Source organism: Hypanus sabinus, chromosome 8 (genome assembly GCF_030144855.1).
Source record: "Hypanus sabinus isolate sHypSab1 chromosome 8, sHypSab1.hap1, whole genome shotgun sequence".
Taxonomy (NCBI): domain Eukaryota; kingdom Metazoa; phylum Chordata; class Chondrichthyes; order Myliobatiformes; family Dasyatidae; genus Hypanus; species Hypanus sabinus.
The window spans coordinates 109,337,502-109,362,518 of record NC_082713.1 but is presented as its reverse complement, the minus strand read 5'-3'; the positions used below and the strand labels follow the sequence as shown (position 1 = coordinate 109,362,518).

At 44.3% G+C, this 25,017-nt stretch overlaps 1 protein-coding gene across 3 annotated transcripts in view; it reads left to right on the top strand.

Moving 5' to 3' along the window:
• syt1a (synaptotagmin Ia) overlaps positions 1-25,017 on the top strand; it is a 750,347-nt gene that overhangs the window by 643,091 nt on the left and 82,239 nt on the right. For all 3 annotated transcript variants that reach the window (XM_059977571.1, XM_059977570.1, XM_059977569.1), the window contains one exon: positions 35-225. In XM_059977571.1, coding sequence (XP_059833554.1) covers positions 54-225 — 172 coding nt within the window. In that variant the 5' untranslated portion in view covers positions 35-53. The remainder of the gene's footprint in view (positions 1-34; positions 226-25,017) is intronic.

The window sequence follows — 25,017 nt, the reverse complement described above, 5'->3', positions numbered from 1 at the left end:
CTCACTGGGTTTCCCTTTCTGTGGCTTTTGACAGGACCAGGCTGGGGAGCAGAATGAAGCTGACAGAAGGACGCCATGAAGCATTAGCAGCGCCGCCTGCCACAGTCGCACTGCCGACCCCGGGGGCCAACACCACAGAGCCAGTGGCCAACCCAGAGGGGGGCAAGCAAGATGGGTTCTCCAAGGTGAAGGAGAAGTTCATGAATGAGCTGAACAAGATTCCACGTGAGTAAAGAATTTTCCGGATCCTGGTGTCAGATTCCACAGAGTTGAATGGAAATACTTTGCCTGATTCTCCTGAGTCCTGGGGGAGCATCCGACTGAGGGAGGGGCAGTATCGGAGGGCTATCATACTGTGGGAAGGGTGATACTGAGGGACAGTCATTCCGTGATAGGGGCTGTACCAAGGGAGGGTCACACTGTGAGAGGGGTGATGCTAAGGGAGTGTTTCACTGTGGGAGGGGTGATATTGAGAGAGTGTCTCACTGTGGGTGGGGCTGTACTGTACTGAGGCAGTGTCTCACTCTGGGAGGGGTTGTACTGTGGGATTGTCTCACTGTGGGAAGGGCAAAACTGTGAGAGTGTCCCACTCTGAGAGGGTGGTACTGAGGGAGTGTCTCAGTGTGGGAGGGGTGAAACTGACTGTCTGAGGGGTGATACTGTGGGAGTGTCTCACTGTGGGGAGGGATGACACTGAGGGAGTGTCTCACTGTGGGAGGGGTGAAACTGACTGTGTCTCACTGTGGGAGGGGTGATACTGAGGGAGTATCTCTCTGAGGGAGGGGTGACACTGTGGGAGGGTGACTCTGAGAGAGTGTCTCACTGAGGGAGGGGTGACACTGTGGGAGGGTGACTCAGAGAGTGTCTCACTGAGGGAGGGGTGACACTGAGGGGGTGTCTCATTGTGGGAGGGTGACTGAGAGAGTGTCTCACTGAGGGAGGGATGACACTGAGGGAGGGGTCATGCTGAGGGAGTTCTATATTCTCAGAGAATGGTTTCAGAGTGATTACCATTTTGTCCATACATCATGTGAGAGAGTGTTTCACTCTCTAAGGGGCAGTTCACATTGAATGCAGCCATGTCACAGGAGTCACTTTTCAGATGAGACGAGCTGTTCCCTACCGATCCTCCTGGGTGGAAGGAAACTCCAGGCTGAGCAACCCAGCGTTATCCTGGGCAACTCTCCTCCTGCAACTGACACCAGTAAAGCAGATTGTATCCACCACCGGTCTTACTATGTTCTAACTGCAGCTATATAAACTTCACCTCCACAATAACCCCACTACAAAAGTGATTTAATGTCTTTTATTAGAAGCTATTGTTATCATGCAGGCATCCCCATAACCTTTTATTCATGTACAAAGGGTAAGGTTATTTGTAATATGTTAAAGGTTGTGTGGTAGCATAGTGGTTAGCACAATCACGTTACATTGACAGCAGGGTTCAATTCCCCATGCTGTTTGTAAGGACTTTATACATTCTGCCTGTGTTGGCATGGATTTCCTCGCACATTGGGTCAGTGTGGTGCCACGTTTGCATGGAGACACTTGCAGGCTGCCCCAGCACAATCCTCGCTGATTTGATTTTACACCAACGACGCATTTCACTGTATGTTCCTGTGTACACGTGATAAATAAAGCTCATCTAATCCAATCTAATTTAATCTAACCATGAAATTAAACACACCTGGGTGTCTTGAAAAGATGTAAAATTAACATTAGAAATTATTTTCAAAAAGTAATCAGTTTATTAGAGTCACATGTTGCTTGTACCAATAATAGTGACAATAATAAAGCAATTATCAATTTCGCGTAGCATCTGAGATCGCTCCAAATATCAAAAGGAAAACAATAACAGAATTGAGAATGTTGTGTTACAGTCACTGTTCATACAGTGTGGGCAGCCTGTGAGCTGCAGGGGTCAGGGTATTGAGTGCACGAGTTGAGAAGTTATGTTGTAGTTGTCTGAGATGTTGGTGAGATTATACTTTTGAATATTGTGTGGAGTTTTTGGTCACCCCGTTATAGAAAAGATACCATTGAGCTGGAAAGAGTGCAGAGATTTATGAAGAAGTTTTGGACTTGAGAGTTTGACTTACTCTATGACAAGAGGTTGCATAGTCCAGGACTTCATTCCCTGGAACATGGGAGATTGAGAGGTAATCTAATAGAGGTATAATTGATCATGAAAGGCACAGACAGGGTGAAAGTACATGGTGTTCTTTATCCCCAGGGAGATTACTTAATGTCATTTCCAGTACACAAATACAAAAGGAGAACAAGATAATCTGGATCCAATGCAGCGCAAAAAAAGCACCGTAAGATAAAGAACAAAATAATATAAAAACACAATTGATTTAAATACATAAGATAGCTTCTGTACAGTGATTGTGTGTCCACAAAGTAATGCGAGGCACAGGAGTGTCTGTACATAAGGTGACTGACAGGAAGTGATAAAGGAGTGGTGGTGAGGGGTTATGTATGGGTGGATTAACGGCTGGAGGTATTATTTACCCTTACTACTTGGGGAAAGTAACTTTTTTATGAGCCTGGTGATCCTTGCATTCAGAATCCTTTCTATTTTGTATTCAATACCATTTATATTCTGTTGAACTCTGAATGATTTTCACAATAAGATGTGAAAAGATTAATTTGTAACAGGGGTTCATCCTATCAAAGATGATGGAAAATATTCAATGGAAGTTTCAAATGGAATTGGACAAAAGATTGATTTTAATTCATTCACATTGTCAGCAAACTGACATTTATTACCTCTTACACACCCTTGAGCTGAGAGAATAAGACCATAAGAAATGGAAAATGATATTTCGTTACTGAATCAGATCATGTTGGATCTGATCACTGTTCTTAGGCCAATGTTCCTGCCTGATCCCCACAAACAGTTAGCACAAGGGCATCAAAGAAAACATGACATAGTTCAGTTGTTCAGCCTGTGCAGAAGCCGTTGTTTTAGTCATAGAGTACTACAGCAAAGGAACAGGCCCTCCAGCCCATCCAGTCTATGTCAACCCAATTTGCCTAGCTCCATCTATTTGCACGCAGACCATATCCCTCCCATCCCCTCCTATCCATGTATCTCTCAAAGCTTCTCTTAGATTTTACAATTGAACCCACATCCACCACTTCTACTGGCAGCTTGTTCCACACTAGCACCACCCTCCGAGAGAAGAAATTTCCCCCCTGATTCCACTCAAATATTTTACTCTTCACCCTAAACTTGAGACCGGTAATTTTATTCTCACCTGACCTTTGGGGAAAAAAGGCATGCATTCAATCTGTCTATATCACTGGTATTTTTGTATACCTCTGTACGATCTCCCCCCATTCTCCTACACTCGAGCAAGTAAAGTCTGAACCTATTCCGCTTTTTCTTATAGCTCAGGTCCTTAAGTCTTGGCAACATCCTTGTAAATTTTCTCTACATTCTTTCAATCTAATTGCCATCTACCCTTTAGGAAGGTATCCAGCACACACAAAATACTCCAGATTAGACCTTACCAACATCTTTTACAACTTCAACAGAACATCTCTACTCCTGTACTCAATACTTTGATTTATGAAGGTCAAGTGCCAAAAGCTCTCTTTATGATCCTATCTACCTGTGACACCACTTTCAAGGAGTTATAGATCTGTATTCCCAGATCCCTCTGTTCTACCATACTCCTCAGTGCCCTACAACTCACCAAGTCCTGGTTTGTCCTCCCAAAGTGCAACACCTCACCTTTGTCTGCATTATATTCCATCAGCCATTTTTCAGCCGGTCCAGATCCCACTGCAAGAGTGGCTGCCCTAAAATCAACAAGCTTTCTTAACCTTTATTGGAATTAAGATGGGTAAATTAATACAAATATAAAATGAAATCAATGAAGGCCAATGTAAGTACAAACATCCCCCAAAGTCAAAGCGGAGTTGACTGTCGTACTCACATGCACGTGTCTGCCCAAGTTTAATGAAGAACTCTCTCCTGCAGCATCACAGGCACGCAGCACTGGAGAAGCAGCGTTCACACAAAATATATATAATAAGCATAAATTGTACACATTTTGTACAAGAAAGAACTTAAATAGACCATGACATAGTAGAATTAGGCTATTCAGCCCATCATGTCTGCTCTGCCATTATTATGACTGATCTGTTATGCCTCTCAACCCCATTCTTCTGCCTTCTCCCTGTGACCTTTGACACCCTTACTAATCAAGAAACTATCCACCTCCACTTTAAATACCCCAAGGACTTGGCCTACGTAACTATCTATGGCAGTGAATTTGATGGACTCTCCATCCGCTGGCTAGAGAAATACCTCTTGATTTCTATTCCAAAGGGACATTCTTCTATTCTCAGGCTGTGTCCTCTGGTCCTAGACTCCTCCACTAATGGAAAGATCCTCTCCATGTTCACTCTATCTAGGACTTTCAATATTTGATAGGTTCCAATCAGACATCCCCACCATTCTTCTAAACTCCCGCAAGTACAGGCCCAGAGCCATCAAATGCTCCTCATCCATTAGAACAAAGATAGGAGTCCATTTAGTGCAAAATGGTCACAGTGTTGCTACACTGAGATAGCAATGAGGGTTATGCAAGTTGGTTCAGGAGGATGGGTGCAGGGTGCATGAACATTGAAACATACAGCGAAATGCATTGTTTGTGTCAATGACTAACACAATCCGAGGATGTGCTCGGGGAGCCTACAAGTGTTGCCATGCTTCCGGTGCCAAGGTTGCAAGCCCACACCTTACTAACCCTAACCATACATCTGTGGAGGTGGGAAGCACTCGGAGGAAAGCCATGCAGTCATGGGAAGAACATACAAACTCCTTATAAACAGCAGCAGGAATTGAACACCAATCACTGGCACTGTAAAGCATTACACTACTATGCCAACCTGTTTAACTTTTAACTGCACGTTCCCTGCAAAAGGAAATAATAATAATAATAATGATAATGAGGCATTTTCTAGGGTGACCCTAAGCACACCATGGTTTTGTTTAGCTTTAAACCCACTCTCTAATTTACCGAATCAGACAAAAGTAAGGTATCAAATCAGAAACTACCAACAAATTCTACCTTGACATACTTTTATACATGGACAACTTGAAATTATACACTCCTTCATCAGTAAAGCAAAGCAATTAATTCAAAAATAGTAGAACTATTTTGTAAAGGTATAAATGTGAACTTTGGACTAGATAAGTGCAGCACATTAAAAATAAGGAAAGGTGCAATAGAGCTAATAGAATACAAAACAGCAGCAGGATGCAATAGAACTGATGGATGGATGAATATGAAACATATAATTATCTGGGATATCAACAAGCAAAGAAAATGCATCATAGATCGATAAAAGGAAAACTTGTGTCAGAATTTATTCAAGGCATAAGAAAATCTGCCAAACAGAGCTCAATAGTAAAACTATAACAAAGGCAATAAACCCTTCTGCTACATCCATATTAATGGATTCTTTTGGCATAACATCTTGGTCTGAAACTGATGTGGAAAATTTACAAAGAAAAATAAGAACTGAAATGACAAATTTCAGAAAACATTATGTATATTCGAACACACCTAGATTAACACTATCATGGGCAGAATGGGGAAGAGGAATAATAGACATTAACAATTTTCATAACTATCTGATAAAATTTCGGAAGATATATTTCATCGATGAAAACAGGATTCTGCAATCCATGCAAGCATATGCAATTCTGATAAGCACACACCACTAATTCTAATTGAAAGAATAGCCCAGAAAAATGAAATTATCACTACAGACGAAAGAGTTAAGAAGTGGAAGAGCACGACCCTCCATGGAAGACATCCCCACGATCCGAGCAGACTAGATGTTAACAAGGAAGTGTCAGACACCCGGCTCAGAGTCGGAGACCTCTTCCCAGAAACGGAGGGGTCCTAGTGGCAATACAGGACAGGGTGGTTCACACAAAAATTGATCAAAAATACATAAAAGTACATAAAATACAAGAAGACCACAAATTCAAAGTGATAAATACAGAAAATACCAAGAGAACCCAAAAGCTATCTAACACATTACAAATTCCTGCAGCAGTTTAACTGAATCTGATGACATACACAGGTAAATCAAGAGGCAAACATCACTCACCAAAATCTTGCTTTGAAATACAAATTCATACCTTACTATGAATACAAGCCTGGTCCAGTTTTGTGTCAGAGTCCTATAAATTATATCACAACCAATTCAATATTGGTGCATAATAACCATCTGGACATAATAATACAGCATAAACAAGCAAGAGTAGCTTACATGATAGATATAACTATTTCATACACACATAATATACAGAAATCAATACGTGAAAAACACTGGAAATATGCTGAATTAAAAGAGGAAATTGAAAGACTATGGAACATGAACAGGGTATACATTGTCCCAATAGGACAATCTACAACAGGTATCATCCCAAACTCACTATTCAATAGCATTAAACAATTAGGCCAACAGAGAAACGTTGATGTAAATCTCCAGAAAGCCACAATACTAAACACCACTAGAATAATCTGATAGTTCCCAGCAATTGAGAAATGAGTGTGTTTGGTTATGCCTGGACCTCGGGTTTTACCAGCTTGAGCCAAGTAAAGTAAAAGTATTGATAATAACTCTTTTACACTTGTTATAAAGGCGATGTAGTGCAAAGTGCTTTACAATGGGATAAAGTGCAAACATGAGAATAAAAGACAAAAAGATGTTAGTTAAAAGCAAGGTTAAATAAATAGGTAACATACACAAAATGCTGGTGGAACACAACAGGCCAGGCAGCATCTATAGGAAGTCTATAGTCTATAGGAAGCATCTACAGTCGACATTTCGGGCCGAGACCCTTCGTCGGGACTAACTGAAAGAAAAGATAGTAAGAGATTTGAAAGTAGGAGGGGGAGGGGGAGATCCGAAATGATAGGAGAAGGCAGGAGGGGGAGGAATGAAGCTAAGAGCTGGAAAGGTGATTGGCAAAAGGGATACACAGCTGGAGAAGGGAAAGGAAAGGAGGCCTAGGGAGACAGAAAGAGGGAGGGGAGCACCAGAGGGAGATGGAGAACAGGCAAAGAGTGATTGTGAGAGGGGCAGAGAAAGAAAAAAAGGGGGAGGGGGAATCAATAAATAAATTTTGCCTACATTAAATAAATAGGTTTTGAGCTGGCATTTAAAAGTGCCAACTGAGTCTTCATCCCTTATAACTTTATATATTGAATTCTACAGTTTAGGAGCATAGTTCAAATAAACTGACTTTCCATTATCTTTTGAGGGAGATTGTTTAGAGAGTGATGAAAGATAACCTGAGAGCTCGAGCAGGATTATAAAATGAAAGCAATTCTGTGATGTACTCCAGTCCCAGGCCACTGAGAGCTTTAAAAGCAAGTAAGAACTTTAAAATCAATTCTAAATTCTAAATCAATCCTAAAAGATACAGAAAGCCAATGCTGAGTAGCTAGGTCAGAAGTGATACGCTCCCTCATCGGTGGTTTTAGTTACAAGTCTAGCAGCAGTGTTCTGTAAAGATCTCTCCAAGGTGTATAATCCATTCTGATCTCGGGGTGACCCCAGACCTACTCATGACTATCTCTCAACTACCCTCCAAAAGACCCAGCACACCTCTCAGTTTAGGATCAGTGAGAAATGGCGGGGGGAGGGGGAAAAAACATTAGCCTTACTAGTGATGCACATGTCAAGCAACTAAGTAAATGTATTATCAAAGTACGGACTATATATGTAACCGTACACTATACTCAGATTCGTTTTCTAAGGGGTATTCACAGCAAAGCAAAGAAATACAGTAGAATCAATGAAGAACTACACACTATCAAACAAAGGCAGACCAACAACCAATGTGCTTAGGAAGACAAATTGAATTACACAAAAAAAATTAATAATAAATAAATAAATAATGGTAATATTCAGAACATGAGTGGTAGTGCCCTTGACTCCATAGGTTTTGGAATCAATTCAGTGATGAGGTGAGTGAAGTTACCCACACAGGTTCAAGAGCCTGATGGGTGCAGGGTAATTACTGTTCCTGAACCCGATGGTGGGGGACCCAAGGTTCCTGTACCTCCTTCATGATGATAGTAGAGGGAAGAGAACATGGCTTGGATAGTGAGGCCCTTGATGATGGATGGTGGTTTTTTATGGCAGTATTTCTTGCAGATGTGCTCAGTAGTGGGGAGGGCTTTTTCCATTCCTGAGCTTTGGTTTCCCTGCCAGTCAGGATACTCTCCACTGGCTGTCGAAGTTTTAGATGACATGCCGAATCTGCAAAAACTTCTAAGAACATCAGCTTTCTAACATCAGCTTTCATCTTTGAGGCTGCAGCAATTTCCAAGAGCCATTGCTTTAATATCTGTTGAAATTACCTTTTCCAACCTGGGGTTTGGAAGTTATAACATGCATTTAAACAACACACTTAACTTTGTAAAATGCCCTGAGGCACTTTGCAACCAAGATGATCAGATCACTTGAGAAAATATTAGAACAAGTAACCAAAGAATTGCTCAAAGAGGTTAGATTTAAGGCACACCCTAAAGGAGGAGAGAGAACAAGTAATTCTGAAAGTATGGATATATCAGCAGAGGGAAGTGATGTTAAAACAGTTAATTCACCAAGCCTTTCTTTATAGTACATAGAATAATGTAGCACAGGAACAGACCTCTCAGCCCACAATGACTGTATTAAACTAATGACACCTAATTACACTAATCACTTCTGCCTGCACGTGGTCCAAATTCCTTCATTCTCAGCACATTAATGTACCTTTCTAAGATCCCCTTAAACACCGCTGTTGTATCTGTCTCCACCACCACCCCTGGCATTGCATTTCAGACATACACCACTCTCTGTTTCATATCTCCTTTGAAATTACCCCCTCTCGGCTTAAATGATTACCCTCTTGTGTTGGATGTTTCAACTCTGAGAAAAAGTCTACTCCATCTATGTCTCCTATGATATAAATTTCCATCACACTCCCCCTTGGCCTTTGATGCTCCAAAGAAAAGAACCAAAGTTTGTCCAGCATCTCCTCTAATCACGCTCTCTATTCCAGGCAGCATCCCACTGCACCCTCTCCAAAGCCTCTACATCATTCCTGTGAAGGGGTGATGAGAGCTGAAAGCAACAGTCCAGTCTTATAAAAATGAGAGATGTTGGAAATCTCGAGCAACACACACAAAATGCTGGAGGAACTCAGCAAGCCAGGCAGTATATACGGAGGAGAGTAAACAGTCAGTGTTTTAGGCCGAGACCCTTCACCAGGACTGATGCTTATGACTTAGGCCCTGAGATGATGAGACGTAGGAGCAGAGTTAGGCCATTTGGCCCATCAAGTCTACTCCACCATTTCCTTAAACATTGTAGCCAAAAGGCAATGGACTTCACTGCATGAAGAAACCAAAGAAGGTACAGTACATTTTCCTGCACACCTCCAGCTGGTATATCTTTTCCCCTGTTTGTATCTTATTGGGGTTTAATTTCCTCTGCTGTCTGTTTGAGTTGGATGATGAGAGGTGACTTGACAGAGATGTACAAGATGATAAGGGGCATAGGTTGAATGGACTGACAGAGACTGTTTCCCAGAGCAGAAATGGCTAGTACAAGTGGGCATAATTTGAAGGTGTTTGGAGGAAAGTATAACAGGGATGTCAGAGGAACTATTTTACACAGAGAGTGGTGAGTGCATGGAACACCCTGCCGGGGGTGGTGCTAGAGGCAGATGCTTCAGGGACATATAAGAAACTCTTAGATAGGCACATGGACGATAGGAAAATGGAAGGCGACCTTCATGGGTTAGATCAATTTTAGAGTAGGTTAACAGATTGACACAGCATTGTGAGCCAAAAAGGGCCTGTACTGTGCTGTAATTTTCTGTGCTCTGTAGCCTCAAATGAAGCCAAACTATTGTTGTTAGGTGAGCTCTGATCACAAGGCTCCAAGGAGCAGTAGACTGCTTCAAAAAAGATTGGAGTAATCTCTCATATAAGACACTGTTAGATAGGCACATGGATGATAAAAGGGCTCTGGAAAGAATCTCTGATAGATTCAGATACGCCTTCCAACATTGTCATACACCTCCACCTCATAAAGTCATGGAGAGATAAGGCCTGCAAACAGGCCCTTCAGCCCAGGAGTCGATGCTGTATCGGTAGGCACCAAGCTTTCTAAATTAATCCTAATTATATTCCCCCCACTTTCCCATTAGTCTCTCCCTAGCAGATTCTACCCCTCACCTGTACACCAGGAATGATTTATAGCTACCAATTAACCTACTAACCCCCACGTCTTTGGAATGTGGGAAGAAAACCGGAGCCAGCAGGAAGCCACACAGTCGCAAGGAGCACGTGCCAACTCCACAAAGACAGCACCTGCGGTCGGGATCAAATCTGGGTCTCTGAGGTAATAAGGCAGCAACACTAAGTGCTAGAGACCAATCTTATTAGGGCCAGTTAAACCTTTGAGATGTGAGTGGAAACCAGAGCACCCAGAGGAAACCCTGAATGATCACAGGGAGAACTTGCAAACTCCACATGGGTAGCACTTGAAGACATGCTGTGTCATTCTTCCTTTAGGACAATTCTTTGAGCTGTTGTTGTCACAGTCCCGACTGTTAATTCCCCATTTTCTCCCAATTCCTTTTGATGACGGCACACCTGGTTTTCATCAAGACCTGCAGCATAAGAATCCCGGCTTTACACCCACCGGTTGCCAGATCTTTGGTTTTGCCAGTGTGGTAATTAACGATCCCTGGCTGCTTAGAATTGTGTTTTCTAAGTTTTGCTTCAGTACCGAGATTTATCTGTGAAAATCAGTCTCTCCATGTCAAGATCAGTTTTCTAAGTTCTACTCCAGTTCTGAGGTTTACCTGTGAAACCCAGTCTCTTCATGTCAAGATAAATTCTGCCTGTCTCCTGCCTTCCTGCTCTCCCTCCTGCTTGCTGTTCAACACTCACGTCTGCGTCTGCATCCTAACTCAATCTCCGTGCCGGTGCCCTGCGCTTGAGTTCGCCTCATTCGTTGCAATGGTTTCTGAACCATTGGCATCAGGTTATGCTGAAGTTCCTGAGAAACATTTTAGGACCTTTGGTAAACCAAAATATAACCATATAGCAATTACAGCACGGAAACAGGCCATCTCGGCCCTTCTAGTCCGTGCTGACGCTTACTCTCACCTAGTCCCACTGATCCGCACTCAGCCCATAACCCTCCACTCCTTTCCTGTCCATATATCTATCCAATTTTACTTTAAATGACAATACCAAACCTGCCTCTACCACTTCTACTGGAAGCTCATTCCACACAGCTACCACTCTCTGAATAAAGAAATTACCCCTCATGTTACCCTTAAACTTTTGCCCCCTAACTCTCAAAGCATGTCCTTTTGTTTGAATCTCCACTCCTCTCAATGGAAAAAGCCTATCCACATCAACTCGATCTATTCCCCTCATTATTTTAAATACCTCTATCAAGTCCCCCCTCAACCTTCTACGCTCCAAAGAATAAAGACCTAATTTGTTCAGCCTTTCCCTGTAACTTAGGTGCTGAAACCCAGGTAACATTCTAGTAAATCTTCTCTGTACTCTGTTGATATCTTTCCTATAATTTGGTGACCAGAACTGTACACAATACTCCAAATTTGTCCTTACCAATGCCTTGTACAATTTTAACATTACATCCCAACTCCTAAACTCAATGCTCTGATTTATAAAGGCCAATATACCAAAAGCTTTCTTCACCACCCTATCTACATGAAATTCCGCCTTCAGGGAACTATGCACCATTATTCCTAGATCACTCTGTTCTACTGCATTCTTCAATGCCCTACCATTTACGATGTATGTCCTACTTGGATTATTCCTACCAAAATGTAGCACCCTGCACTTATCAGCATTAAACTCCATCTGCCATCGTTCAGCCCACTCTTCTGACTGGCCTAAATCTCTCTGCAAACTTTGAAAACCTACTTCATTATCCATAACGCCACCTTCCTTAGTATCATCTGCATACTTACTAATCCAATTTACCACCCCATTATCCAGATCATTAATGTATATGACAAACAACATTGGACCCAATACAAATCCCTGAGGCACACCACTAGTCACCGGTCTCCAACCTGACACAGTTATCCACCACTACTCTCTGGCATCTCCCATCTAGCCACTGTTAAATCCATTCTACTACTTCAATATTAATACCTAACGATTGAACCTTCCTAACTAACCTTCCGTATGGAACCTTGTCAAAGGCCTTACTGAAGTCCATATAGACAACATCTACTGCTTTACCCTCATCAACTTTCCTCATAACCTCTTCAAAAAATTCAATAAGATTTGTTAAACATGACCTTCCACACACAAATCCATGCTGACTGTTCCTAATCAGACCCTGTCTATCCAGATAATTATATATACCATCTCTAAGAATACTTTCTATTAATTTACCCACCACTGACATCAAACTGACAGGCCTATAATTGCTAGGTTTACTCTTAGAACCCTTTTTAAACAATGGAACCACATGAGCAATATGCCAATCTTCTGGCACCATCCCTGTTTCTAATGACATTTGAAATATTTCTATCAGAGCCCCTGCTATTTCTACACCAACTTCCCTCAAGGTCCTAGGGAATATCTTGTCAGGACCTGGAGGTTTATCCACTTTTATATTCCTTAAAAGTGCCAGTACTTCCTCTTCTTTAATTGTCATAGTTTCCATAACTTCCCTACTTGTTTCCCTTACACAATTTAATATCCTTCTCATTAGTGAATACCGAAGAAAAGAAATTGTTCAAAATCTCCCCCATCTCTTTTGGCTCCACACATAGCTGTCCACTCTGATTCTCTAAGGAACCAATTTTATCTCTCACTATCCTTTTGCTATTAATATAACTGCAGAAACCATATAAAATAAAATAATATAAAAGTAAAGATTAAAAGATCATTTAATATTAAAGATTAAACTGTATTTGTACACACATACATCGAAACATACAGTGAAGTCCATTATTTGTATCATACCTAATCGGCGAGGATTGAGCTGGGCAGCCTGCATGTGTCACCACACTTCTGGCACCAACGTACCGTGCCCACAACTCATAAATGCCAACCTGTATGTCTTTGGAATGTGGGAGGAAACGCCCATATCATAGGGAGAGCATACAAGCTCCTTACAGACAGCAACGGGAATCGAACTCCTGTCTAAAGCGTTGTGCTATACTATTGAGCCACCTTTGCTACTGCAGCCTCAGAGCAGGCTCCAATAAAGGAGGCCGGGCCAGCCTCTCCCCAGGAATGTGGGCAGTAGAAGCAGTTCGATCACTCAAGTTGAGTATGATGTTCTCGGAGGGTGTTGTCTAATGGTGGGTCCTCAGGGGGCTGTAGAGGCTGGTCTGAGGTCCACATACTCTGGTGCAGTGTGGGCAAGAGTAAGTGGTGGCTGTGGTTAGTGTTTGGGTTTTTTTGGTTGTTCGGTCTCTCCTCACTTTTTCTCACGTAGCACAGCTCCCTCCTGAACAGATTTCCTATTGAGTGCAATGCCTTTCCAGTCTGTAGATGTAACTTTGAATCTGTACAGTCTGATTTTGATGTTCTCTTTGAATTGGGCACAGTGTGGAAGTGAGTACGTTTAACAACTGGGTGGCAGGGTGCTGCCTTTATCTCATCGCTTCAAGCTCTTGTCTGGCTGTCTGCCTGAAGTGGGCTCAGACAGGCCAAGTCTCTCCAGATATTAAGCATCTACTTCAAAGTCTCTTAAGTGGATCATTACTCAAACATACTCTGTCACAAGACATAGGCTTTTGTGTAAGTGCTTATCGGGCTGAGAATGCAACTGAGCACAGGTATTTCAGCTGAAGGAACACACACAAAATGCTGAGGAAATTCAGCAGGTCAGGCTACATTTATAAAGGGTCCCGGCCCAAAACGTCAACCTGCTGAGTTCCTCCAGTGTTTTGTGGAGAGGAATGGCCAGTTGAAGTTTGGACTGAGACCCTTCATGTGAGCTGGAAATGAAGGGGACATAAACCAGAATACGAAGGTGGGGTAAGGGGGAGTAGAAGCTGTGAGTTTCCCCTGGGTGCTCCGGTTTCCTCCCACATTCCGAAGACATACAGGTTAAGGCTAGTGAGTCGTCGGCATGCTGAGGCGACAGGTGAGACCAGGTGAGAGGGAAGGCGGCTGAGTGGGGGGGTGACAGAATGAAATAAGAAGCTGGGAGGTGATAGGTGGAAGAGATAAAGGGCTGAAGAAGAAAGAATCTGATAGGAGAGGAGATTAGACCATGGGAGAAAGAGAAGGAGGAGAGGAACAAGGGGGACGTGATATTCAGGTGAGGAGGTAAGAGGGGAGCCAGAGTGGGGAATGGAAAATGAGAGGAGGGTGGTGCAGCCGGTAGAGTCACACTTCAACTGAAGGTCAATCACCACAACTGACTTAATTATTTTATGTTAAATATCTGGGCTGCCACTCTGGGATTTGAACTCATGACTCTCAATCTCCAGATCCAATGACTTAAAGCTAATGGATGCTGACTTTCGATCTAGCCTCCAGTCTTCCAAGGGTGTGCTCAGGATCTGCCTTCCCGCTGCTTTCACCCTCTCCGCCCCTGCAGAGAAATAGAGAGATTCAGCACAGAAACTGATTCAGCCCATCGAGCCCATGCTGACCCTGAAGCAGACTCGTGGCTGGCAGAAGGTACAATGACATCATGTCAAGGCCCTGCATTTTTGTGGAGAATAGTGAGATGGAAGGATAGAGGAGAGAGGATACACACACACACACACACACACACACACACACACACACACACACACACACACACACATACACACACATACACACACACACACACATACACACATACACACACATACACACACACACACACACATACACACACATACACACACACACACACACACACACATACACACACACACACACACACATACACACACATACACACACACACACACACACATACACACACACACACACACACACACACATACACACACATACACACACACACACACACACACACACACACACACACACACACACACACACACACACACACACATAGTCTTCCCATCCATGTACTTATCCAAACATCGCTTAAATGTTGAAGCAGAAATCGCATCCAGCACTGGAAGCTTGTTCCACATCCTGACTACTCTCTGAGTGAAGAAGTCCCCCTTAAACATCTCACCATTCTCCATCAACCCATGATCTTTAGTTGTTGTCTCCCCAACCTCAGCTGAAAAACCCTGCTTGCATTTACCCTAACTATACCTCTCATAATTTTGTACACTTCCATCAAATCTCCCCTCAATCTTCTATGTTCCAAGGAATAAAGTCCTAACCTATTCAATCTTTCTTCATAACACAGGTCCTCCAGACCTGGCAACATCCTTATAAATTTTCTCTGTACTCTTTCAACCTTATTTACAACTTTCCTGTAGGTAGGTAACCAAAACTTTCCACAATCCTCCAGATTGGGCCTCATCAACATCTTATACAACGTCAACATAACATCCCATATCGGTACTCAGTACTTTGATCTATGAAGGCCAATGTGCCAGAAGCTTTCTTTGTGACACTCTACCTGTGATGAATTATAGACCTGTATTCCCAGATCCTTTTGTTCTACTACACTCCTCGGTGCCCTACTGTTCCCTGTATAAGACTTACCCTGGTTGGTCCTCTGAAAGAGCAGCACCTCGCATTTTTCTGCATTAAATTCTGCCATTTTTCCAGCTGCAAACTTTGATAGTCTTCCTTGATGTCCACTATACCCCAAATCTTGGTGTTGTCCACAAATCTGATGATCCAGTTAACCACATTATCATCGGGATCATTGATATAGATGACAAAAAACAATGGACCCAACACCAATCCCTGTGGCACTCTACTCATGTGATCCTCATAGAGGGATCAGAAGTGCAGAGAGTGAGCAGTTTCAAATTCCTGGGTGTCAAGATCTCTGAGGATCTAACCTGGTCCCAACATATTGATGCAGTTATAAAGCAGGCAAGACAGCGGCTATACTTCATTAGGAGTTTGAAGAGATTTGGTATGTCAACAAATGCACTCTAAAACTTCTATAGATGTACTGTGGAGAGCATCGTGTCAGGCTTCATCACTGTCTGGTATGGAGGGGCTACTGCACAGGACTGAAAGAAGCTGCAGAGGGTTGTAAATCTAGTCAGCTCCATCTTCAAGAAGTGGTGTCTCAGAAAGGTAGCATCCATTATTAAGGACACCTGGCACCCAGGGCATGCCCTTTTCTCACTGTTACCATCAGGTGGGAGGTACAGAAACCTGAAGGACACACTCAACGATTTAGGAACAGCTTCTTCCCCTCCGTCATCCAATTCCTAAATGGACATTGAATCCTTGGACACTACCTCATTTTTTAAAGTATACAGTATTTCTGAATTTTGCATGATTTTTAATCTATTCATTATACATTTACTGTAATTGATTTACTTATTTATTTATTGTTTTTTCTTCTATATTATGTATTGCATTGAACTGCCACTGCTAAGTTAACAAATTTCACGTCACATGCCAGTGATATAAACATGTTTCTGATTCTGATACTAGTCAGAGAGTCAACCATCCACAACCACACTGGCTTCTCCTGCAAAGCCAACGTCTAATCCAATTTGCTACTTCATCTTGAATGCCAAACAATTGAACCTCCTTGACCAATTCCCATGCGGGACTGTGTCAAATACTTTGCTGAACTCCACTTAGACAATGTTCGCAACCTTGATTTCATCAACTTTCCCCGAGAAACTCTATAAGATTGATTAGACATGACCTACCAAGCAAAAAGACGTGCTAATTAGTCCATTGTCTATACAAGTATCCATATAGCTGGTCCCTTAGAATACCTTCCAATAACTTTCCCACTACTGATGTCTGGTTCACTGGCCAATAATTTTCTGGTTTATTTTTAGAGCCTCTCTCTAACAGCGAAACAACATTAGCTATCTTCCAATTCTTTTGTACCTCTTCTGTCACTAAGGATGATTTAAATATCCTTGCTAGGGTCCCCGTAATTTTTGCACTTGTCTCCTACAGGGTCTGAAACAACAACTTGTCAGGCTCTGGAGATTTGTCCACTCTAATTTGCCTCAAGATAGCAAACACCTCCTCCTCTGTAATCTATACAGGGCCTCACTTCTATAGACTCCGTCCATCTCCTGAGTAAATACAGGTGCAAAAAATCCATTTAAGATCTGCCCCATCTCTTTTGGCTTCATGCATAGATTACCATTCTGATCTTCCAGAGGACCAATTTTGTCCCTTGCAATCCTTTCTGCTCGTAATACAAATGTTTGTATATCTGTCCAAGCCCTGAGGATTCTCCTTCACCTTGTCTGCTAGAGCAACCTCATGACTTCTTTTAGCCCTCCTGACTTCTTTCTTAAGTGCAACACGTACACAAGCTGGAGGAGCTCAGCAGGTCGGACAGCATCCATGGAGATGAACAGTCAACGTTTCGGGCCGAGACCCTTCATCAGGACTTAAGAAGGAGGGGGCAAGGGCCCTATAAAGAAGGTGGGGGAGGGTGGGAAGGAGAAGGCTGGTAGGTGCCAGGTGAAAAACCAGTAAGAGGAAAGATCAAGGGGTGGGGGAGGGGATAGGCAGGCAAGGTGAAGAGGGAATGTAAGGGGAAAGCACTATGAGTGGTAGAAGAAGGCAGAATCATGAGCGGTGATAGGCAGCTGGAGGAGGAGGCAGAGTGAAACTGGGATAGAGGAAGGGAGGGGGAGGGAATTACCGGAAGTTGGAGAATTCAATGCTCATGCCAAGGGGCTGGAGACTACCCAGACGGTATTTGAGGTGTTGCTCCTCTAACCTGAGTTTGGCCTCATCATGGCAGTAGAGGAGGCCATGTATGGACATACCCGAATGGGACTGTGAAGCAGAGTTGAAGTGGGTGGCAACCGGGAGATCCTGTCTGTTGTGGCGGACGGAGTGGAGGTGCTCGACGAAGCGGTCCCCCAATCTGCGTCGGGTCTCACCGATGTAGAGGAGACCACACCGGGAGCACCGGATGCAACAGATTACCCCATCAGACTCACAAGTGAAGTGTTGCCTCACCTGGAAGGACTGTTTGGGGACCTGAATGGAGGTAAGAGAGGAGGTGTAGGGACAGGTGTAGCACTTACGCTTACAGGGATAATTGCCAGATGGGAGATCCGTGGAGAGGGACGTGTGGACCAGGGAGTCGCGGAGGGAATGATCCCTGCGGAAAGCAGGGAGGGGCAGAGAGAGAAAGATGTGCTTAGTGGTGGGGTCCTGTTGAAGGTGGCAGAAGTTGCGGAGGATAATGTACTGGATCCGGAGGCTGGTGGGGTGATAAGTGAGGACAAGGGGAACTCTGTTCCTGTTGTGGTGATGGGAGGATGGGGAGAGGGCCGTCTCTGCCACATGTGCTCCCAGGATGAGGCTTTCCACTCCAGGACATCTCAAATGGCCTCTTTCTTTAAGAATCGTGGTTTCCTTTCTGCCGTCATCAATGATGCCCTCACCCACATCTCCTCCATTTCCCACACTTCGGCTCTCACCCCATCCTCCCGTCACCACAACAGGGACAGAGTTCCCCTTGTCTTCACCTACCACCCCACCAGCCTCCGGATCCAGCACATTATCCTCCGCAACTTCTGCCACCTTCAACAGGACCCCATCACTACGCACATCTTTCCCTCTCTGCCCCTCTCCACTTTCTGCAGGGATTGTTCCCTTCATGAATCCCTGATCCGCACACCCCTCCCTACGGATCTCCCACCTGCCACTTATCCCTACAAGCGTAAGTGCTACACCTGTCCCTACACCTCCTCTCTTACCACCATTCAGGTCCCCAAACAGTCCTTCCAGGTGAGGCAACACTTCACTTGCGAGTCTGTTGGGGTCATCTATTGCATCCGGTGCTCCCGGTGCAGCCTCCTCTACATTGGTGAGACCAGATGCAGATTGGGGGACCGCTTTGTCGAGCACAACAGACAGGATCTCCCGGTTGTCACCCACTTCAACTCTGCTTCACATTCACATTCGGATATGTCCATACATGGCCTCCCCTACTGCCATGATGAGACCAAACTCAGGCTGGAGGAGCAACACCTCATATACCGTCTGGGTAGTCTCCAGCCCCTTGGCATGAACATTGAAATCTCCAACTTCCAGTAGTTCCCTCCCCATCCCAGTTTCACACTGCCTCCTCCTCCAGCTGCCTATCACTTTCCTCATGGTTCTGCCTCCTTCTACTACACAGTGCTTTCCCCTTACATTCCTTCTTCACTTTTCCTGCCTATCCCCTCCCCCATCCCATGATCGTTCCTCTTACTGGTTTTTCACCTGGCACCTACCAGCCTTCTCCTTCCCACCCTCACCCCACCTTCTTTATAGGGCCCCTGCCCCCTCCCTCTTCAGTCCTGATGAAGGGTCTCGGCCTGAAACATTGACCGCTCGTTTCCACGGATGCTGCCTGACCTGCTGAGTTCCTCCAGCGTGTTGTGCGTGTTGATTTGACCCCAGCATCTGCAGTGTACTTTGTGTTTTCTTTCCTAAGTGTGCTCTTGCATTTATATACTGCTCAAGTACCTCATTTGTTTCCACCTGCTATGCGCCTCTTCTTAACCAAGGCCTCAATATCTTTCAAAAACCAAGATTCCCTAAACCTTTTATCCTTGCTTTTTATTCTGACAGGCACATACAATCTTTGTACTTTCAAACTTTCACAGTTAAAGGCCTCCAACTTATCGAGTTCACCTTTGCCTGAAAACAGCTTGTCCTAATCCACACTAGTCGAATCCTTTCTGATACCATCAAAATTAGCCTTTCCCCATATGAGAAACTCAGCCCAAGGACCAGACCTATCCTTTTCCATAATTACATTGATACTAATGGCATTATGATCACTAGATGCAAAGTGTCACAAACACAAATTTCTGTCCCTGCCCTAACTCATTCCTTAATAGGAAATCTAGTATCGCACTCTCTCATTGGGACAGCAATGTATTGATTACAGAAACTTTCCTGACAAACTCCATCTGATCTAGTCCTTTTACAGTAGGGAAGTCCCAGTCAATATGTGGAAAATTAAAATCACCTACTATCACAATCTTATGTTTCTTGCAACTATCTGCGATCTCTCTACAAATTAGTTCTCCTAAATCCCAGACTATGGGGTGCTCTATAATATAATCCCATTAACACGGTCAAACCTTTCTTATTCCTCACTTTTACCCATAAAGCCTCATGAGACGAGTCCTCGAGGCTGTCCTGACTGAGCACTGCTGTGGCATTTTCCCTGAATGGTAATGCCACCCATTCCCCTTTAATCCCTCTCGCTCTACAACGTCTAAAATAATGGAACCCCAGAATATGGAGCTGCCAGTCCTATCCCTCCTGCAATCAAGTCTCACTAATGGCTACAGTATCAAAACTCCATGTGTTGATCCGGGCCCTGAGCTTTACCCTTTCGTATGATACTTCTTGCATTGAAATATACACAGTGCAGGACATGGGTTCCACCACGCTCACCCTTTTCTTTCCTGATTTGTTTGAGGTCTTAACAGCATCTGTCTCCACTATCTGTTCTGGCACTCTGGTTCCCATCCACCTGCAACTATAGTTAGAACCCTCCTGTACAGCACTAGCAAACCTTCCCACTAGGATACCTGTCCCCCATCAGTTCAGGTGTAAACCATCCCTTCTGTACAGTACCCACCTTCCCTGGAAGAGAGCCCAATGATCCCAAAATCTGAAGCCCTCCCTCCTACACCTATTTCTTAGCTGTTTGTTCCAATGTCTGGCTTCAATGGGATATGACATGGGTAGTAATCCTGAGATCACAGCTGTGGAGGTCCTGTCCTTTAACTTAGGATCTAACTCCCTGAATTCATTTTGCAGAACCTCGACTCTCTTCGTATCTACGTCATTGGGGTATATATATATATATATATATATATATATGGTGTGTGTGTGTACACCATGACCTCTGGCGCTCACCCTCCTAGTTAAGAATGCTGAGGACTCGATCTGAGCTGTCCCAGATCCTAGCACCTGGGAGGCAACGTACTATGTGGAATCGCATTCTCATCCACAGAGCCTCCTTATTGGTTCCCGAGCTAATGAATCCCCTATCACCACAGCCAGCCTCTTCTCCCACCTTACCTTCTGTGTCACAGAGACAGAGCCGGTGCCAAATACCTCACTGCTGTGACTTTCCTCTGCTAGTATCCAAAGTGGTATACCTGTTGTTGTGGAGGATGGCTGCTGGGGTACTCTGCACTGGCTGTTTAACCCCTTTCCCCTTCCTGACTGTCACCCTGTTTCCTCTGTCCTGCACCTTTGGGTGTAACTAACTCCGTAATGCAGAGTGTTAGAAACTGCGGCTAGAAGCACTTCTTGCAGGTTAAGTTGTCAGGGATACTGGAGGTTTCCCTGCCTTGCCACATCCCACAAGAGGGAGTATTCAACTATTCTGTCTGGCCCCATCCCTGCTGCTCCAGCTGTGCATTTAAAAAGATTTATATATTTTCTCACCCCTTATGGGTGGTGTGTATGTATATTTTTCATTCAATCTCAGGTCCTCTAGCAAAGGCCTGGGAGCGTGAGGGTTCAGCGCAGTATCCTTGCTGTTCCTCGTGGTGCGCTCTTCTGGACCGAGATCTCAGATGATGTTCAAGGATTTGTTGGAGCCACTCTCCCAGTCCAAGTATCACATCTCCAAGAGCTCCTGTCACCACCGGATTACTCTGGCTTTAACCTTCCTCGTCCTTTCTATCTGCTCTTTCGAGCCCTGGTATTTCTCCAGCTTCTTATATTCTTTCTTCCCGATGTTCCTGTCATTTCTATTGCTTTCTTCTGTTCCTTGTCCAGTATTGCTATGTCTGGATGGTTGGTCAGTACCTGCTTATCAATCTGTATTTGGACGTCCCACAGGACCTTAGCTCTGTCATTCTCCACTACCTTCTCGTGTGTTTCCCATTTGGACTTGGGAGTGTCCAATCCATACTCAGTGTAGATCCTGTGTACAATTCCTGCAACTTGGTTGTGCTGTTCAGTGTATATTGTCCCTGCCTGCATCTTGCACCCTGCTACTATGTGCTAGATGGTTTCAGTAGACTCCTTGCACAGACTGAACCTTGGGTCTTGTCTGGTGTGATAGACCCCTGGTTCTCTTGCTCATGCTCAGCGCCTGTTCTTGTGCAGCCATGGGCAGCACCTCTGTACTGACCCTCAGCCCTGTCATTTCCAGTCATTGGTGGGACTTCCTTATGTCAGCCAGCTCTGATATCTGACATTGCGTGCTTTGGCTTGTCCTGCTGTGGCCTCTGGTCCACTGGCTCTGCTTCACCCACTTCCATTTCCATATCCCCTGCCTGCTGTCTGAGGCAATCTCCTAGCAGGTCTTTCGCATTTCTTCCAGGACTGTGGCCTTGACACTTCCAAGTCTCCATCCCCCTTTATTCTGACAGGTGTCCAGTTGCTCGATGTTGGACTTTGGGTGGCATCCTTCATGTATTGTTAGTAGTTTTGGGTCTTGATGTCAGCGGCTTTCAGTTCATTCCTTGGCCAGCACACTATTGCAGCTGGGTATCTGATGACTGGGAGGTCAAATGTGTTGATGGCTGTGATCTTGTTCTTCCCATTCACCTGGTTTTTTAGGACCTGTCTCACTCTTTTGAGGTACTTGGATGTTGCAGCCTTCCTCGTGTCCTCAAAGTGGCTTCTGTGCACCTGCAGGATCCCCAGGTATTTGTACCTGTCCTGTACATCTGGTATGTGGCCTTCAGGTAACTCGACTCCTTCAGCCTTGATGAGTTTGCCTCTTTTCACTACCATCCGGCTGCACTTTTCCAGTCCAAATGACATCCCGATGTCTCTGCTGTATACACTTGTCAGGTGGATCAGTGAGTCAATGTCTCTTTTATTTCTGCCGCACAGCTTGGTATCATCCATGCACAGGATGACATAGAAACATAGAACATAGCAACATAGAAAACCTACAGCACAATACAGGCCCTTCGGCCCACAAAGCTGTGCCAAACATGTCCCTACCTTAGAAATTACTAGCCCTCTATTTTACTAAGCTCCATGTACCTATCCAAGACTCCGTTAAAAGACCCTATCGTTTCCGCCTCCACCACCGTTGCCGGCAGCCCATTCCACACACTCACCATTATCTGAGTAAAAAACTTTTCCCTGACATCTTCTCTGTACCTACTCCCCAGCACCTTAAACCTGTGTCCTCTTGTGGCAACCATTTCAGCCCTGGGAAAAAGCCTCAGACTATCCACACGATCAATGCCTCTCATCATCTTATACATCTCTGTCATGTCACCTCTCATCTTCCATCACTCCAAGGAGAAGAGGCCAAGTTTACTCAACCTGTTCTCATAAGGCAAGCTCCCCAATCCAGGCAAAGTCCTTGTAAATCTCCTCTGCATCCTTTCTATGATTTCCACATCCTTCCAGTAGTGAGGTGACCAGAACTGAGCACAGTACTCCAAGTGGGGTCTGACCAGGGTCCTATATAGCTGCAACATTACCTCTCGACTCCTAAATTCAATTCCACGATTGATGAAGGCCAAGTCAACCTGCACAGCTGCTTTGAGTGTCCTATGGACATGGACCCAAGATCCCTCGGATCCTCTACACTGCCAAGAGTCTTACCATTAATACTATACTCTGCCATCATATTTGACCTACCAAAATGAACCACCTCACACTTATCTGGGTTGAACTCCATCTGCCACTTCTCAGCCCAGTTTTGCATCCTATCAGTGTCCTGCTGTAACCTCTGACAGCCCTCCACACTATCGACAACACCTCCAACCTTTGTGTCATCAGTAAACTTACTAACCCATCCCTCCAATTCCTCATCCAGGTCATTTATAAAAATGACGAAGAGTAGGGGTCCCAGAACAGATCCCTGAGGCACACCACTGGTCACCAACCTCCATGCAGAATATGACCCATCTACTACCTTCTTTGCCTTCTGTGGGTAAGCCAGTTCAGGATCCACAAAGCAATGTCCCCTTGGATCCCATGCCTCCTTATTCTCTCAATAAGCCTTGCATGAGGTGCCTTATCAAATACACTACATCTACGGCTCTACCTTCATCAACGTGTTTAGTCACATCCTCAAAAAATTCTATCAGGCTCGTAAGGCACGACCTGCCTTTGACAAAGCCATGCTGACTATTCCTAATCATATTATGCCTCTCCAAATGTTCATAAATCCTGCCTCTCAGGATCTTGTTCATCAAATTACCAAACACTGAAGTAAGACTCACTGGTCTATAATTTCCTGGGCTATCTCTACTCCCTTTCTTGAATAAGCGAACAACATCTGCAACCCTCCAATCCTCCAGAACCTCTCCCGTCCCCATTGATGATGCAAAGATCATCACCAGAGGCTCAGTAATCTCCTCCCTCGCCTCCCACAGCAGCCTGGTGTACATCTGATCCGATCCCGATGTCTTATCCAACTTGATGCTTTCCAAAAGCTCCAGCACATCCTCTTTTTTAATATCTACATGCTCAAGCTTTTCAGTCTGCTGCAAGTCATCACTACAATCACCAAAATCCTTTTCCATAGTGAATACTGAAGTAAAGTATTCATTAAGTACCTCTGCCATCTCCTCCAGTTCCATACACACTTCCCCACCGTCACACTTGATAGGTCCTATTCTTTCACGTTTTATCCTCTTGCTCGTCACATACTTGAAGAATGCCTTGGGATTTTCCTTAATCCTGCCCGCCAAGACCTTCTCATGGCCCCATCTGGCTCTCCTAATTTCTTTCTTAAGCTCCTTCCTGTTAGCCTTATAATCTTCTAGATCTCTAACTTTACTTAGCTCTCAAAACTGTGTATTAGGTAAGTTTTTCTTTTCTTCTTGACTATGGTTCCTGTACCCTACCATCCTTTCCCTGTCTCATTAGAACATACCTATGC